Source organism: Colobus angolensis, unplaced genomic scaffold (genome assembly GCF_000951035.1).
Source record: "Colobus angolensis palliatus isolate OR3802 unplaced genomic scaffold, Cang.pa_1.0 Scaffold276, whole genome shotgun sequence".
Lineage (NCBI taxonomy): Eukaryota > Metazoa > Chordata > Mammalia > Primates > Cercopithecidae > Colobus > Colobus angolensis.
The window spans coordinates 2,560,579-2,580,106 of NW_012115999.1; the positions used below are offsets into that span (position 1 = coordinate 2,560,579).

The 19,528-nt window shown below is 42.8% G+C and overlaps 1 protein-coding gene across 1 annotated transcript in view; it reads left to right on the forward strand.

Annotated features, from left to right (window-relative positions):
- The window catches only part of ZNF462 (zinc finger protein 462), a 154,539-nt gene that overhangs the window by 47,427 nt on the left and 87,584 nt on the right, over positions 1-19,528 (forward strand). The window contains exons 2-3 of the mRNA XM_011948242.1: positions 12,929-13,178; positions 13,709-19,341. Of these exons, the coding sequence (XP_011803632.1) occupies positions 12,959-13,178; positions 13,709-19,341 (5,853 nt within the window). The 5' untranslated portion in view covers positions 12,929-12,958. The remainder of the gene's footprint in view (positions 1-12,928; positions 13,179-13,708; positions 19,342-19,528) is intronic.

Genomic DNA, 19,528 nt, shown 5'->3' on the forward strand with positions numbered 1-19,528 from the left:
TCAACTGCCAGCCTCTCTTTCATCTTGTGCTGATGTCTTGTCATCTTGTTTTTGATCTCTTCTTTCATAGAATCTCTGTTAATTGTTGTATATAATTTTCTTCTGTGTCCTGTTCCTTCAAAATAGATTTTTTCCATGGGTGTTTTCCATGCCATATTTTTCTGTCATCCTCCACCCCTTGTCTTAGTTTGTTTTTTGTTTTTTTTTAATAACTCATTTGTCTTCGGGGCATAACTAGCAGAACCTTTTCTTGGCCCTCAAAAAACGAGAGAAACATCTCTTTAAATCCCCTCCTCAAGCCCTGCTTAATTCTGCTTTTAGAACCTGAGTTTGTGTCTTGATGGCTTGACTTGCTTCGGTAGTTCTTCAGCAGTTTAGAAGGGTTCTGGCTAGGTTCCTGGGATGGACACCGTTGAATTTTTCTCTCTGAACTTCATGATTCTAAGTTTTAAGTCTTGCTTTTGATTCAAGGGTCATGTAAGTTTATTGGTTTGGTGTGGCCAAACTGTATGATTTGTCTTTTATTTTCCCTAGCCAAGCCTTTGTTAGCAGTGTGAGACAATTAGCCATCATTTTTTTCTGGAAATTTCTTTGGTTAGCCTAAAGCATATATCCTTCTTTTGAGGGATTTCCAGACACATCGGTGTCTTCAGATGTTGATTCTTAACTGAGAGGTTAGCCCTGCAGTATAGCTTTAGGGCAACAATCAAATGACCACTCTAAGCTTGGAGGTATTTTCTAATAAGATTTTATTTATCATGAAAGCTTCCTGTCATGGAAGAGTCTAGGATCCTGAGGATTTACCCAAACTCTTAGTATTTTCCAGGTAAAATACCCTGATTCTTTCCTTTGTGGATCCATGTCCTGCTTTAGAAATACCAAGGACACCATGTCATGAACCTTTCTGAAGCTTTTAAGGGAGATGAGTATCAGTATCAGCACTTGCAGTAGCCACAGTCTTCATTCTTTCAAGACGAGTAATTGTCTTTTATGAGTGTACTCATGTTAGTTTCTGATGCTGGGTCTGCAACTTAGTATTTTCTCATTAATTCCCAAACAAGAAGTTAAATATTTGCAAACAGTAGTTGTCTCCTGTGCTCTTCAAGGACTGCATAGTTATTATTGTATTCAGCCAGTTGGCAGCATTTTAAAGTAGGGCTCCAATGCAGTGGAGCGGGAATGGTCACTATTCTAGCTGGTGGTCTCAGGGACTGTTTCATACAGGAAGGAAAACTTGAGCTTGGTCTTAAAACTTGCTTGGACCTCAGATTCACCCTGAGAATATGTAGAAAAGATTACTGGACCTCAACACCAGAGTTTCTGATTCAGGTCTTGGGTGGAACTCAATAATTTGCATTTCTAACAAGTTCTTTGGTGATGCTGGTGCTGCTGGTCCAGGGATTAGACTTTGAGAACCACTGTCTTAAAGGCTGGGGATTACTTAGACCTTCCAAAAGCAGGTAAAAGTGTTCTACATGGAGGAAAACCATGAACAAACATAGAGATCTCAACATCTTCCTGATTTCTAAGCTATTCTCTTCAGAATGGTAACAGACTCTTCTAAGAGACCCTTAGGGGAGATATTTTAAAAGTTAAAGATGATTCCTAGACTTTCTGATACATTTAGATTTTTTAAATACCCAACAAATGAATATAGATACCCTCTAGGAATAAAGTTAGATGAATAAAGAAATAAAGGATAAAGATAAATTAATATATTAGTAAAGAGAGAACAATATTCCAAGTTGCAGTTGGTTTCAGAATGCAGTATATAATTTGAAGCGAAATCCAGTATCAACAATATTCTGTTATCATTAGTCTGAGACACTCCCTAGGTGTGCCACCAAAGAGGCTGGCTTTTTTTGACAGACATTTGTAAGGCTGACTACTCTTCTCCTTTCCTTTTTACATGAACCGACCCTGCTATGTCCAGATCCTCCTAAGGCTCGTTCAGCTAGCCTCTTCAGTGACTTTGTTGGCAGTGCACATTTTCCATAAGAAACAAGACAATGTTTCTCGTGGGGTAGATTTGGCAGGCATAAAGCTACTACATAACCTTGTTCTGACTCCATGAGGTTGGATTCTAAAGATAATTCAGTGTTACAGCTCTTGTTCTTCTGTGTATACCTTTGTCAGCAACTTTCAGTCTTCCAAATGTGTTTCCAAAGTATAAACACACTGCTTGCATGCCTAAGAAGTTCTCTGAATAGTCAAACTGCAAAAAATGGATTTTGTACCTTTTCAGTTACTCTCCTGGGTGTGAATTCAGGGTAGAGGAGATACTTGTGTTTATTCTGAAATCTGGTCTTTAAGATCTCCTCTCCACTGGACACGATGAACCTATTGATGGTTAACTTTTAGAGTAGTCTTCTCTTTGACTTAAGGAAGGCACAAATAATATTGTTTCAGTATCTTTCAGGGAGGCTAAGAAGAAAAAATTCTGTTTCTACCTAATTTTGTTATACTCCCTCCACTGAAAATGTTTATGCAGTTTTGAGCTATAGGACAGAATTATTCCTCAGGCTTTCCAGGATTCTTTGCAAACAAGAATAAAAAAGGCTTTGTGGAGGGAAGGCAACCAAATGGTCTCAAGTGTAGTCAGGTGATGACTCCAGGTGTCACATCAGTTCAGGGTAGCTTAGCAGGGTTATAAACACATAGGTAGAACAATGCAGCCAGGGGCAGCTTCTCCATGGATGATGAGGAAAAGGGGGATGGTCATTTATTTAAAACTCATGGATAAGTGGAGACTTAGAATTGCTAGTGGAGACTTAGAATTGCTAGTGGAGACTTAGAATTGCTAGTTTCCCAGTAGTCGGCTAACCACTGCGATGTAGCTTCATTAGCTTCATAAGCACTAGGTTTTGTTTTGTTTTGCTGTTCATGAATGCTCTCTGGAATTCCTTAGGTTCTTGAACATTTAGTTCGATTTGGTACCACTGGTTAATTTTCTCCTGGAAAGCAGGCATGCATACAGTTAGTACTCATAGCACAAATCTCATCAAAGCCAGACCTATGCCGGGCCCTGGGGATATAAGAATAAAAAAAAAAACGCATTACTTATCCTCTGAAGAGTGACTTATAGTAGCCTGGGGCCCTGTCACTTTGAAAGAAGATGATTTTACACATTGGAGAGGAGAACATATGCATTGTTTTTCACAGACATTTTAGTCAGAGGCCACATGATAAGGACTTAACTTTTTTTGTTTGTTTGTTTTGTTTTTTGAGAAAGAATCTCGCTCTGTGACCTAGGCTGGAGTGCAGTGGCATGATCTTGTCTCACTGCAACTTCTGTCTCCCAGGCTCAAGCAATTTTCCTGCCTCAGCCTCCCGAGTAGCTGGGATTACAGGCGCCTGCCATCAAGCCCAGCTAATTTTTTTGTGTGTGTTTTTAGTAGAGAAGTGGTTTCACCATGTTGGCTAGGCTGGTCTTGAACTCCTTACCTCGAGTGATCTGCCTGCCTCAGCCTTCCAAAGTGCTAGGATTACAGGCAAAGGCCACTGTGCCCAGCTGACTTGATCATTTTTAATGACATTTGCCCCTTACTCACAAACCCACAGGATTATCAACTGTCCTAGTTGGGTGCAAGGGCTGTATCAGTAGGAAAGACCAATCACATACATTCACCTTGGGTTTTTTTTTTGTTTTCTGAAAACATTTTTGGTAAGATACCCAAATTAGAAAAATAAAACTGAAAACTCATGATATCATATAGTATGAGGGCTGCTAAGATCATTTAAAACCATAGAATTATAAAATCGTGGACTTGGGAGAGAACTTGTTGACCCTCTAAGGATCCAGAGACTCCCCAGTCAAGACCCCATGAAGGGCCTCTAAAGACAGGTGGGTTATATGCAGAGAATGAAAATACCTGGAGATCATTTAGTTTTCAGTCTCAGCACTATTGACATTTGGGGCCAGATAATTATTTGTTGTGGGGGCTGTCCTGTGCATTGTAGAATGCTTAGCAGCATCCCTAGCCTTTACCCACAGATGCTGGGTACGGTAACTAAAACTGCCTGCAGATACTGCCAAGCGGCCCCAAGTTGGGGCGAGTGGGGAATAAAATTACCCCTGGTTGGAACTACTGCTTTATGACAACACAGGGTTAGTAATCTAACACTCATGATCAATCTCTTTTGATTGGTTGGAATCCTATCACTCAGAAGCTCTAGTTCATTCGTTTGTTCCTTCCTTCATTCAACACATATTTCTGAGTACCTGTTGAGTACACTGAGTGCTCCTGGGGCTGAAGATCCCAATGTAAGCCAGACAGATCTAGACTCCTTCTTAGGGTACTTGTGTTCTGGTGGGAAGAAAAGACCACAGACAAACAAGTGTCATGCCAATAGTGAAGGAAATAAAGTAGTGTATTGCAGTAGAGAGAAACTGTGTGTGTGGGTTGGTGTTGTGAGTAGGGATTTCAATTTTATAGATTTTGTAGGGGTTGGGAGTGGTGGCTAACTTTAGATAGAGTTGTCAAGGAAAGCCCCTGGATTTAATTTATAAGAAGGCAGTCACATGAAGGTTGGCATTTATATGTCTCTGAATAATAAAATGTAAGGGAATGAATTTAATCAGGAAAAAAAATCTTACAAAATATGAGAGGAAAATCTTGTAAAACAGGTCCTTTGCACAAAAAGGTTGAACATCATGATCTAATCTCTTCATTTAGCAAAATGATCAAAGTAAGGGCCTCAAAAGACTTGTTCTCAAGGTGAAGATGGCAGGCAGAGACATCATACCTACTGTCACTTTTTGGTTTTAGTGACCTGAGAACAAATTCCTTAATTGACTAGATAGGCATTTCTGTATGCCTTTTTTTGTTTGTCTTTTGTTTTTTAAATAGCTCAACAGTGGATATGCTGAAAAACCTTACTTTTTTGGGCAAAAGTGGGATTTATCATTAAGGATTTATGGAATGTGAGGCTTGGCTCCTTAACTGAGCACTGTAGTGTTTTCACCTGATAATAAAGTCTACTGTTGTGTTGGTGGACAAATGTCTAAGATTTCCACTCGGTTCTTGGGATGTAGGAATTTTTAGGAATGAACTTACTTACTAAAAGTATATGGGGGATTGCAAGAGAAAAGAAATTTCTTAGCTTTCATTTTTAGAAAATGTCTAATTTGGGGGTATATTCCACTCCCATATGGAAACACATACGATGTTTTTTCCTGCTATAAGGTTGCATTAATTTGTTGAAGCAAGGGTAGGAAAACTAATGGATCTGAATGAGCCAGTTGGTTAGTTTGGTAAGGGAGAAGGACAGCCTTCTATTGGCTTCTGCTACAGGTAGAAGTCAAGAGGAGGAAAAAAAAAATCACAGTCCCCTTGAGTAGGAGGACTTGAAAGCATGTATGGTCTACATAGGCTCAGGCACTGTCTGCCTTTTCAGAAAGTAGGCAGTTTAGGACTTTATCCTCACAGGGTAGCTATATTAGAAACCATGGTTTGGAGAAAGACACACAGACAGACAGATTCAAGTGCCAGGCTTAGGTAATCAGTTTTGTCTGCTGTAAGAAAATAGACTAGAAGGGTTATTACATCAGAGGCTGCCACTGATGGAGACAGGCTCAGAATCATTCTCATCTAAAGGAGTGAATTGTTTGAATTTTTTGAGCAAATGATGAGCACACAAAAGTGAGCAAGTCTCGGGGAGATTAGATTGAGATTTTCCCCAGATAAAAGAAGTTATTTCAGCAAAACTTCCTCACACCCTCCACAAGTCAGTGGCCATATATCACTTTTTTTCTTTTCATAGTAATAGAAAACAAGGTAAGTTGTTAAAAATGGTTTCTGGATTCATTCACTGAATCTGCAGAATTGAGACTTGGTATGTTTAGCTGAATCTTGTGAGCCAGGAACTCTTGGGGCCATGAAGACACACCCAAGGCCCAAGGTCAGTCAGGCTGACCAGCCCCCAGGGAAAGTTCTCAATTCACATCTTGGTCTTTCATGATGTGGAAGATGACTTTTACTGCAGCTTCTGCTTACTCTGCGTCTTAATCAGTTCTGTAATGAAGACCCAGCAGCATATCTACAACTTCCCTTTAATTTTACAATTTTTATAATGAGAGTTCTTGTGTGAAAAGTGTTGGTAGAAACCCAGCTAGCATTCTGAAGAGTCGATAAAGCAACACCGTGATTTTCTGTCTCTGCTGTTTGGGCGAGGTTTAGCTCTGGAGGGAAGAAATCAGTTATCTCTTGTTCTAAGTACAAGGGCAAGAACAGCTGCAGTTTCCAAGGAACTTCCTGGTGAACCCATGACATTTCAGAGAATTCCTCAATACGTATTATTTCTCACTTACTCATTCTTAGGACACCAAGAATGGGTTCCCATCATTTGAAAGGACATGATGAGCTGGAATCTCATTTATCATGGTTGCATTTTGAGAATTTCAGTGAGGGGGAGGCATCTTCATTTTGTTTTGTTTTGTTTCTAAACCACATCTCAAGAAAATTGTCAAGACGCTTCTCAGAATTAGAATTATCCAGTGAACTGCAAGTTCCCCTTTACAGACAATGAAGTCTAAAGCTACTGAGATATCAGCCTGCTTCCTCCCTTTCTTTTCTTGTCCCTTCTCTCCTTTTATCTCCTTATTCAAATCACACGCTTCCTTTTCTACGGACAGGAGAGCTGGCAGACTGCCTATTGGCCTGTTGGCCTCAATTAGCCTTATATCATTACAAAGGAATGCATGAATTCTCCAGAAGGTATGTAGTATCTCTTTCTGTATGAGACACTCACTACCTGCTTTCATAACAAGTCACTCGGTCAGAATCACTTCTTATTTACATATCCAACATTTTTAGCCACTTGGATTACATCCCTAGATGCTCATTTCATTTTAATGATGATCCCAAAGGTATCTATTAAGAAATAGTACTCCAGCATTCTCTGTAGTACTTAAACACTTTGTGCAGGAGAGCGAACCTAAAATAAAAAGTAACCTGAAGGCTAGCATCCTTGTCCAGTAGGTGACTGGGTTATTAATCTGCAAATTGCCTGTTTCAGACTTTGTGCTTATGTACAAGGTCCCACAGATGGACCAGGCCAACTGTATACAACAGAGGCCACATGCATTGGCAGGACTTGGTCTCATGGTATTTCCCTGCTACTATTTAAATTCAGTCTCATATTGGGGGTTACATATGTGATTGCAAATTAATCCTTTCTCTTCTGAAAATTTGGTTTTGAAGAACAGCTGTGTCTCCCTTCTGAATTCCTTAATTATTTATCCTCCTTGATATGTTAAACCTTTCATTAGTGTGGTGAATTGCCAAGAGTACACAGAACTGCTTAGATCATGTAGCAAACAGTATAAACATTTGATAGGACATTTGAAGACCACATGGTGAGCCAGAATCTATAATAGTACCAAATGCTATGGGATTGTTGGAGGTAGCTTGTTGTTGGAAGTTGCTTGTTGGTTTATTTTGCTGGTTTATTATTTATTTTATTTTTTTTTTTGAGACGGAGTCTCACTGTGCCACCCAGGCTGGAGTGCAGTGGCACAATCTTGGCTCACTGCAACCTTCATCTCCTGGGTTCAAGCAGTTCTCTGCCTCAGCCTCCCAAGTAGCTGGGATTACAGACGCCCGCCACCACACCCGGCTAATTTTTTTTTATTTTTAGAAGAGACAGGGTTTCACCATCTTGGCAAGACTGGTCTTGAACTCCTGACCTCGTGATCTGCCCGCCTTGGCCTCCCAAAGTGCTGGGATTACAGGTGTGAGCCACTGTGCCTGGCCTGCTGGTTTATTTTTTTACACTGTAACATGGAGATAGTACCTATGTCATTTGTATTTATTCAGAAAAGAACTGATTCTGCCCCACTCTTGTTAAATTTGAAGGGCATATGCCCATATATGAGTTAAAATTAAATCAAGAAAATTAGTTACATATATATGTATGTAATTAATTATATATATATATAATTATGTGTGTGTGTATATATATATTTGGACATTCTGTATTTGCATTTGTAGTTTTGATTCCATAACTACTGTTTCTGAAAGAGATTTCACCTCAACTTTTCAGTTCATTACTCTTTGGAAAGACACTTTAAATGATTATTAAATTATTAGAACTTCTACTTCAGCCTTAACAAGTGTAAATGATTAGTAGTGATATAGAACTCCCCTTGTTGCTAAGAATAGCAACCCAACATTTACGAGTTTACTAGTGTCTTTTTTAAAAAAGAAATTTTTCATCTTAAGGTCCCGGGGCTTGCAATTAAAAATATTAACTTCCCAATACACGTCACAACTCTTTGACCTCAGCATATCAACAGTTTCTGATCTGCAAATATATTTTTTAGAATGATCTTTAGTTTCTTGATTTTTCTGTTTTTCTAGCTGAACTATTCCAGAATTTATGTATTCTATTACCTGTCCTTGGATAATTGGTTTTTCCATTCATAAGAAAGAAAACTAAGAAAAGTTCAAACAACAGGTGCTAATGAGAGCCTTTTATTAGAATTATGATTGAGGAGAACTGGGAAGTTTAGTGTCTTATAAATGAAACTAGGTTTCTGGAGTGGACAGAGGAAAAGCACCTTATGGTGTTTCTGGTTCTATTTCTCAAAGGCTTTGAAGGTTATAATTAGTTGCTACTGAATCACATGGCTGTGGTGCTTCACAGCTTTATTTCTGGGCTGCAGTCCTTCAGTCAGAGAACAGGTTAGCTCCAGGCAAGGCCTATGCCTTTTAATTTGATCACTTCCTGAAGACAGCTGGGATTTTGACTTGAGGACCACATTTATGCTCCTGGGCCCTCAAACTAAAGAGCAGTGTTTGCCAAGCTGACCTGGACCAAGTGATGGTGGCGGGCCTGAAGAATGCTACACAATGTCAACACCTGCCCGCTCCAGTTACGTCTGAGCAGTGAGTTGGAAGGATGAACGATGAAGCTGTGGTTTGTCTCCTTCGTCCTTCACAAGAAGGAAAACTGAGGCATAATGGATCCCTGGAATTCTGAGCACAGAAAGTAGGTGGGCAGGTGGTATAAATTAAAATTGGTGTTCTTAAGATTGAAAATGAGCAGGCTTTGTCCATAATTTACTTTTCCTCATTTCTGTATATATGTTTCAAATCTTTGACATCATCTCTGGTTGTTCTTTATATCTTCAAGAATTTGTCAAACATAAACAATTGGATTTTGGGTTTCCCCATCAAAACCCCACATTTTGAAATCCTCAAACTATAAATACAAACTGAACAAATCAGCAACGAGTAAGTAGTACTAAAGGCAGTGACTAATTAGGATAGTCTAGGGGTTTCATGTTAGGAGCACCAGTCACATTAGGTGCCAGTTACTATAGAATGAATCTGTGTTCACCTTGCAGGGATCATGATGGGTGGTGTTTAAAGTCTAGGCATCTGAGGCCTATTTGACCTTGAAGGACCTGGACATATATCTGGGGTAGAGACAGGGTGCTTGTTCGATTTGCAGATTCATCTCAATACCTTTTGAAATAGACTCTTTTTAGTTAGTTGAGAAACTTCCTCTTTTACTTTTGATTTTGCTGATTTTGGTGAGAAAAAATATTGCTAATTTCATCATCATATTATTATTAAATGAAGTAAGTAGATATGAGATCAAAGCTTTTAACTTAAAATCATAATTTTATAGCAGATCAGTGACTAGGTTAGCCTCTTAGGGTTGCTGCTCTTCGGGATTGATGAAATAGATATGCAGAGCTTATTTCTTGCCTTTTTTTTTTTTTCTCGGTTGTGGTTTCTTAGAGGATTACCATCTGCTGCAAAAACATGAATGGGTCATCCTCATGTCCATTGTGTTTTTGTCTCTGTCCTTCCCTACTCCCTTCTCCTCCACTTGCTGTCACTTTTTGCACATGTGCCCATGTACCATCTCATAAACATATCAAGTTTCTCTCTCTTTGACTGGGCCATGCCAGCAACTTCTGTTTTCTTCTTCTGTCAGCGTCTTCAGGAGAAATGTGTACACAAAGGCAAGATGGCTTTCAAAGTAGGCTACATCCTCCTTTCATTACTTGGCGCAGACATGAGATTGAAGGCCATTCAGCTCTACCTGATGCTGGTTCTCTCAGTGGCCTGGAGATTAACCTCTTCTAAGGCTCTGAGCTATTTTTGAGGCAGAGGCTGCAACAACATGAAAGCTAGAACCCATTAGGAAATCACTTTCATCATCTCTTCTTTTTCCAAATCAGTGGCTCTTTTTCTGATCTCATAACCCTTTAATCTCCTTTGTAGCAGAACAAGGAGACTGTTAGTTTGTGTTTGTGTTCAGTGAAGTTAGCATCCTTGATAATAGCTTCAGAAGACACCAAGATACTAGAGAACTACATAGAGAGATGAATTTCATCTCTAGGTGAATGACTTAATGCCGAAGGTGCCCTGCTTTCCTTCTGCAGAGCCGTAACTTTTGTTGATGTTGTGCAAATCAGGCTTAAACTTTCCAAAAGACACACAGCAGAAAGCCTTTTGTTGCATTATTTCTAAAGGCTTGAAGTTTTGAAGGGAAGAGATTTTGTTTTCCTCTCTGCTACACAATGGAGCTTTCAGAGAACCTCCTTTAAAAGGAATAGCTACAGCCTTTGTGTTGAAGGGTGTGTCTGTTGGCAGGGTCTGCTGATGCAGACAGACTGGCTGGTGATTAACAAAGGTCATTAGACTTTGGAATCTGGCAAGCAGAGTCGGATGGTATGTCTTCTGTGTGTGGAAGGACGACTTCCAAGAAGTCAAGGCATTCTGGAGGTCCCCCTGCTGCACCCCTAAATCCTGGTGTAGAACAGGATCTGGCCCAGGGTCATCCTTCTCTGACCAGGGCTCTGCTGGGACTAACAAACCAGCATATCAATCATGGAATAAAAGAACCTTTGGAGATCTTGGTGAATGACATTTGAGGAGGAGAAAGGTGCTGCTTTTCGAAGAGAAATGAAAACAGTTAATTCTTTGTTGGGAAGAGAAGAGCATAGGAGGAGCCCAGCCTGCTCTTCTAGCATTCATTTCTGATTGTTAGCCTAGCAGAATCCAGGAGAAGCCATGTTGTGCACGGAGGAGAAGCTCTGAGCTAAAATGGCTGCCCCTAAAGCTCAGAGGACTAGGGCAGCTTAGTGAGTCTTAGAGCTTCAGTGACGCAGGAGCTCATATCTCTTGAAAGTGTGATAAACACATTCAGCAGAGCTGTGGCTTGTTTGGCTGAGATGAAAGGACTAAGCTTGGGGGATGGGGAGTGCACACTGGATGATCTGCTTTTTTCTGTGAAGTGTTCTAAATGCAGGAGTTGTCTGCACCATGGAAAAATTTGTTTTCAGGTCTAATGGACTGTGCGAAAGGAGAAGTGGGGTGGGGCCTCAGTGACTGCTGTAATTTGATCCAGAGCTGATAGCAACCTCTTCCACACAATTTGGGTTGTTGCTTAGACATAAAAGCTTGTGTATCTGGAATATTGAGACTTAGCTGAAAAGAGTCTGGTGCACAGTTCAATGTTTATTGAAAAAGGATAAATTGCTGGGTGAAAGAAGAGGAGGTAAATATCTGTGGCTCACTCTGCAAGCTCAGTCTGTCCAGAACTGGACTCGCCAGAAGTTATTTTAGCATGCGATCAGGAGGAGCATTCTTTGATAGAAAATCCTTGTGTGATGGCTCCTTTCACTACATTAATATATTATTACTGGACCTTTTTTTTCCTGCAGAAATAATTTATCTTTTACAGTAAAAGTATAGAGTATTACACCATAAAATACATTGGCTACAGCGTTAGTTCTTGGACATCTGGTTCTAGATTACAATGACTCAGTAGAGTTGGTGATGATCTTAATGAAGTAACTTACTCTTTAAGACAATAACAGGGTATCTCAACTTAGAATATACATTAAGATAGGAAGGACTTCACCTTTGTAATACATTTTTGACTTCTTGATGGTGGGACTCTCCATTGAGTTAGTGTGTAGCTTTCTGTATATTTCAGTCACACAGTAAATAGCAGAATGAAGGTAGCTGGGCAAGTTTTGATTTATTCCATGGTAGGTTCACAGCTTTTTGCATCCAGGTATGCACTTCATGGTTGTAAAGGAAAGAAGTGGAAAAAGATAAAGTCAGGACTTAGAAGCCCTTCTTCAAAAATGCAAGTTTCTGTTGTCTTCATGCAAATCGAGGTGCCAAGGTGCAACTTTAAACAGAAACTGGATTGTCATCCAAAGTTGATTGTTTGAAAACCTCATGAGAAATATTTTATGACCTAATTAGATTGAAGAAGCTGTTAGGTTATAATTGGTAGGTAGTAAAAGAGCAAATAGTCATTTAGCTCATGGAAAAAAAAAAAAACCCCACAACTAAACTGTTTGGAGAAGGGAGGAAATAGAGGTGCACCCCAATATCAGCAAAGTTATTAAAATAAGAGAAGCTACAGTAAAAATGCTCTACCTCCACTCCAAAGATTTAAATACTATTTCACTATTTGGTGACAAGACACCAAGGTAATAACAACTAAATAAACAGCTAATGAAGGTTGAAATTTTCCCTTTCTTCTGTGTGGACATCGTCTTCTTTTGAGATGGCTCCAGTCTAAAAAGAAAATGAGTCCAAGGCAGAACCAAAGCCAACATTAAGTTACCAAGAAATTTGGATTCAGTGGAGAAGCTCAGAAGCTTCTGAAACTTTTGAAGTACTCAACGTTTCCTTGACAAATGGCATTGGAAGACATAATCATGCTAGAAAATGTTTATCTGGTGTTTTTCCTTCTTTGAAATTATGAGGTCAAGGACATCATCTCCATTATGTCTGATTGCCTCTCTTTAGCCAATGTTCCGATTGGCAAAGTCCAATAAGAAATCTACTGATACTGGAATTTTTTCCCATTAATGGATATATAGCCCCATCAGCTCGAGGTATGCGATTAGTGCATTCCTTAAGATGTTTTGTTCTGACTTCTGCCACAGGTTCCTAATGTGAGAGGGTAGACCCAGATCATGGAGGTGCTTCAGTGTGATGGCTGTGATTTCAGAGCCCCATCTTATGAAGATCTCAAGGCACACATTCAGGATGTCCACACGGCATTTCTGCAGCCAACTGATGTTGCTGAGGACAATGTGAATGAGCCACGATGCGGGTCCATGAATGCCAGTAATCAGACAGAGGTGGAGTTTTCTTCTATAAAGGATGAATTTGCTATTGCAGAAGATTTATCAGGTAAATCTATACTAAACTTGGCACAGCCAATGTATTTTAATTGCTCTTGTTTCCTTTTAGCCTGTAGCCATGGTTCTTAATATATGTGGCTTTTGCAGAATTTCTTGTGCTTTGCTAGCCATTTTTGTGGTTTGGGCATCATGTGTCTCTTCTTGAGTATCTTAAGTTGTTATCCTTTCAAAAGCTTCCTCATATATCCTACCTTTTAATTTGGAGAACAAGGTAGTAGCTTGGAAAGTTCTAGAAAAAGTAGCACAATTTATGAAACTTGTATTTTTATAGCTGTGTGGCTCATTTATGGAGATGAGGAGAATACCTAAAGCTGTACCCTGCGTCTTTATCCATGAGAAGGTGCAGTACGGGTATCTTCATTGATGCTTTATCAATACTCTTCAAGGCCTCATCTTGAGACTTCAGGCCTTTTGCATGTGATGTTTAGTAATGAAGAATAATTGGAATGATACTGATTTGCATGATTAGATATCTTAATTGTCTTTTGCTTTGTCACTTTTCTTATGCTTTTTCTTTAGGTCAAAATGCAACTGCATTGGGGACCGGAGGTTACTATGGCCACAGTCCAGGATATTATGGTCATCATATTGCCGCTAATCCCAAACCAACAAACAAGTTTTTTCAATGCAAGTTCTGCGTACGCTACTTCAGGTCAAAAAACCTCCTCATAGAACACACTAGAAAGGTCCATGGAGCTCAAGCTGAAGGGAGTTCATCAGGACCCCCTGTCCCGGGATCCTTAAATTATAATATCATGATGCACGAGGGATTTGGAAAGGTCTTCTCTTGCCAGTTTTGCACATACAAGTCACCAAGAAGGGCAAGAATAATTAAGCATCAGAAGATGTATCACAAAAACAATTTGAAGGAGACCACTGCTCCCCCACCTGCTCCTGCTCCAATGCCAGACCCTGTGGTTCCGCCCATATCCCTGCAGGACCCCTGCAAGGAACTGCCAGCAGAGGTTGTGGAGCGCAGCATCTTAGAGTCTATGGTCAAGCCTTTGACCAAATCTCGAGGCAACTTTTGTTGTGAGTGGTGCAGCTACCAGACCCCCCGCCGAGAACGCTGGTGTGACCACATGATGAAGAAACACCGCAGTATGGTCAAGATCCTTTCCAGTCTCAGACAGCAACAAGAAGGAACTAATCTACCTGATGTGCCGAACAAAAGTGCCCCCAGCCCCACTTCCAACTCCACCTATCTGACCATGAATGCTGCAAGCCGGGAGATACCCAATACTACCGTCTCCAACTTCAGGGGCTCCATGGGCAACTCCATCATGAGACCCAATTCTTCTTCAGCTTCCAAATTTTCGCCCATGTCTTACCCTCAGATGAAGCCGAAGTCACCTCACAATTCTGGTCTAGTTAACTTGGCAGAGAGATCCCGTTATGGAATGACTGACATGACCAATTCTTCTGCTGACCTGGAAACTAATAGCATGCTAAATGACTCTAGTTCTGATGAAGAGTTAAATGAAATAGACAGTGAGAATGGTTTAAGTGCTATGGATCACCAGACATCAGGCCTGTCTGCAGAGCAGCTGATGGGCTCAGATGGCAACAAATTATTGGAGACCAAGGGGATTCCATTTAGAAGATTCATGAATAGGTTCCAGTGCCCCTTTTGTCCTTTCCTCACCATGCATCGACGTAGCATCTCTCGTCACATAGAAAACATCCACTTATCTGGAAAGACAGCTGTCTACAAATGTGACGAATGTCCGTTTACTTGCAAGAGCTCGTTGAAACTTGGGGCTCACAAACAGTGTCACACGGGTACAACGTCAGATTGGGATGCTGTGAATTCCCAGAGTGAAAGCATTTCATCCTCACTGAATGAAGGTGTGGTGTCTTATGAGAGCTCAAGCATCAATGGTAGAAAGTCAGGAGTCATGTTGGATCCCTTGCAGCAGCAACAGCCACCGCAACCACCACCACCGCCACCACCACCACCACCATCACAACCACAGCCACTGCAGCAGCCACAGCCACCACAGCTGCAGCCACCACATCAGGTGCCATCCCAGCCACAAACACAGCCACCACCAACGCAGCAGCCACAGCCACCCACACAAGCCGCACCTCTGCACCCATACAAATGCACCATGTGTAATTACTCCACCACAACTCTGAAAGGGCTAAGAGTCCATCAGCAGCATAAACATTCATTCTGTGACAACTTGCCAAAATTCGAGGGGCAGCCCTCAAGCCTACCATTGGAAAATGAGACAGACAGCCACCCCTCTTCCAGCAACACTGTGAAGAAAAGTCAGACCTCAATTCTTGGGTTGTCCTCCAAGAACAATTTTGTAGCTAAGGCCTCTAGGAAGCTCGCCAATGACTTTCCTCTAGATTTGTCACCCGTGAAGAAGAGAACCAGGATTGATGAGATAGCAAGCAACCTTCAGAGCAAAATTAACCAAACCAAACAGCAGGAAGATGCAGTGATCAATGTTGAGGATGATGAAGAGGAAGAGGAAGACAACGAAGTCGAGATAGAGGTTGAGTTGGACAGGGAGGAAGAGCCGACAGAACCCATCATGGAGGTTCCTACTTCCTTTTCTGCCCAACAGATATGGGCAAGAGATACCAGTGAGCCCCAGAAGGAGCCCAACTTCAGAAACATCACCCATGATTACAGTGCCACCAATGGGGCTGAGATTGAGCTCACCCTTTCTGAAGATGAAGAGGATTATTACGGCTCCTCAACAAACTTGAAAGATCACCAAGTTTCCAATACTGCTCTGCTGAATACCCAAACTCCCATCTATGGGACCGAGCACAATAATGAAAACACAGACTTTGGTGACTCTGGAAGGCTTTACTATTGTAAACACTGTGACTTTAACAACAAATCTGCCCGGAGTGTTAGCACCCACTACCAACGAATGCACCCGTACATTAAATTCAGCTTTAGGTACATCTTGGACCCCAACGATCACAGTGCAGTGTACAGGTGCCTGGAATGCTACATTGATTACACCAACTTCGAAGATCTCCAGCAGCATTATGGTGAACACCACCCAGAAGCCATGAATGTACTCAACTTCGATCACTCGGACCTGATCTACCGGTGTCGGTTTTGTTCATACACGAGCCCGAATGTTAGAAGCCTGATGCCACATTACCAAAGAATGCATCCCACGGTGAAGATCAACAACGCGATGATATTTTCAAGCTATGTCGTGGAGCAGCAGGAAGGGCTGAATACGGAATCCCAGACCCTGAGGGAGATTCTGAATTCAGCTCCCAAGAACATGGCGACTTCCACGCCTGTGGCTCGTGGTGGTGGTTTGCCAGCTACGTTCAACAAAAACACTCCTTCCAAGACCTTTACTCCTGAATGTGAAAATCAGAAGGACCCTTTGGTCAACACTGTTGTTGTTTATGATTGTGATGTTTGTTCGTTTGCAAGCCCCAACATGCATTCTGTCTTGGTTCATTATCAGAAGAAACACCCCGAAGAAAAGGCTTCCTACTTTAGGATCCAGAAAACTATGCGAATGGTGTCTGTGGACAGGGGCTCTGCCCTTTCTCAATTATCATTTGAGGTGGGTGCTCCAATGTCTCCCAAAATGTCCAACATGGGTTCCCCACCCCCCCCACAACCCCCGCCACCAGACCTCAGTACTGAGCTTTACTACTGCAAACACTGTTCCTACAGCAATCGGTCAGTTGTGGGAGTGCTTGTCCACTACCAGAAAAGACACCCAGAAATAAAGGTTACTGCCAAATATATCAGACAGGCTCCTCCCACAGCTGCAATGATGAGAGGGGTCGAAGGGCCCCAAGGCTCCCCCCGGCCACCCGCCCCCATGCAACAGCTGAACCGAAGCAGTTCGGAGAGAGATGGCCCTCCTGTGGAGAATGAGATGTTCTTTTGCCAGCACTGTGATTATGGGAACCGGACGGTCAAAGGGGTACTCATTCATTATCAGAAGAAGCACCGGGACTTCAAGGCCAACGCAGATGTGATCCGGCAGCATACAGCCACCATTCGAAGCCTCTGCGACCGAAATCAGAAGAAGCCTGCCAGCTGCGTGCTTGTCTCCACCTCTAACCTGGAGCGGGACAAAACGAAACTCCGAGCACTCAAATGTAGGCAGTGCTCATATACCTCCCCCTACTTCTATGCACTGAGGAAGCATATCAAGAAAGACCACCCCGCCCTGAAAGCCACAGTCACGTCCATCATGCGATGGGCATTTCTAGATGGCTTGATAGAAGCTGGCTACCACTGCGAATGGTGCATTTACTCCCATACGGAACCTAATGGTTTGCTCCTGCATTACCAACGAAGGCATCCAGAACACTATGTTGATTACACTTACATGGCTACTAAACTGTGGGCTGGGCCAGACCCATCCCCTCCCTCTCTCACAATGCCAGCCGAAGCCAAAACCTACAGATGCAGGGACTGTGTTTTTGAAGCTGTCTCCATCTGGGACATCACTAATCACTACCAAGCGTTCCACCCCTGGGCCATGAATGGTGATGAGTCAGTGCTGCTGGACATCATCAAGGAGAAAGATGCTGTGGAGAAGCCCATTCTTTCATCCGAAGAGTTGGCAGGCCCTGTGAATTGTGAAAACAGCATACCCACCCCTCTCCCGGAGCAGGAAGCTGAATGTCCAGAGGATGCAAGACTGTCCCCTGAGAAAAGCCTGCAGCTAGCTTCAGCCAACCCCGCCATATCCTCCACCCCATACCAGTGCACGGTATGCCAATCTGAGTATAACAACTTGCACGGTCTTCTCACCCATTATGGGAAGAAGCACCCTGGCATGAAAGTGAAGGCTGCTGACTTTGCCCAGGACATTGACATCAACCCAGGTGCCGTCTACAAATGCAGGCATTGCCCGTACATCAACACCCGCATCCATGGCGTCCTGACCCACTACCAGAAGCGACATCCGTCCATCAAGGTGACCGCTGAGGACTTTGTGCACGACGTAGAGCAGTCTGCTGACATATCCCAGAACGACGTGGAGGAGACAAGCAGGATCTTCAAGCAAGGGTATGGCGCCTACCGGTGCAAACTGTGTCCGTACACGCACGGCACTTTGGAGAAACTGAAAATCCACTACGAGAAGTATCACAATCAGCCTGAATTTGATGTCTTTTCCCAGTCGCCCCCGAAGCTCCCAGTCCCCCTGGAGCCGGAGATGACCACTGAAGTGAGCCCCTCCCAAATCTCTATCACTGAGGAGGAGGTGGGAGAGGAGCCCGTGTCCACTTCTCACTTCTCTACCTCCCACCTGGTCTCCCACACTGTGTTCCGGTGCCAGCTCTGCAAGTACTTCTGTTCCACGAGGAAGGGGATCGCCAGGCACTACCGCATCAAGCACAATAACGTCCGAGCCCAGCCAGAAGGCAAGAACAACCTCTTCAAGTGTGCCCTGTGTGCCTACACCAACCCCATCCGCAAAGGTCTGGCAGCCCACTACCAGAAGCGCCACGACATTGATGCGTATTACACTCACTGCCTGGCAGCCTCCAGGACCATCAGCGACAAGCCCAACAAAGTGATCATCCCATCCCCGCCCAAGGACGACTCCCCTCAGCTGAGCGAGGAACTCCGGCGGGCAGTGGAGAAGAAAAAGTGCTCCTTGTGCTCTTTCCAGTCGTTCAGCAAGAAGGGCATTGTGTCGCATTACATGAAACGCCACCCAGGGGTGTTCCCAAAGAAGCAGCACGCCAGCAAGTTGGGGGGCTACTTCACGGCCGTCTATGCAGATGAGCATGAGAAGCCCACGCTGATGGAGGAAGAGGAGAGAAGCAGCTTTGAGAAAGCCGAGGTGGAGGGTGAAGCTCAGGAAATCGAGTGGCTCCCGTTCCGCTGCATCAAATGCTTCAAGCTGTCCTTTAGCACTGCAGAGCTGCTGTGCATGCATTACACTGACCACCATAGTCGGGACCTAAAGAGGGACTTCATCATTCTGGGCAACGGCCCCCGCTTACAGAACTCCACCTACCAGTGTAAGCACTGTGATAGCAAACTGCAAAGCACAGCCGAGCTGACCTCACACTTGAACATTCACAATGAGGAATTCCAGAAGCGTGCCAAACGTCAGGAGAGGAGGAAACAGCTTTTGAGCAAGCAGAAATATGCAGATGGTGCTTTTGCAGATTTCAAACAAGAGAGGGTAAGGATATGTTTTGATTTCCCTTCCCCCAGGAGGCCTCTCATCACTGGTGCCCACATGCACTTCTTCGTTGCCAGCCAAACTGCTGCAGGCTTCCTAGTGACTTAGCTTGCCAGAGAGCTCAATAAGTCAATTAAACATTTCGAGCTTGATTATCTCCCATTCTGTGCTCATCCCTCTCCTTGGT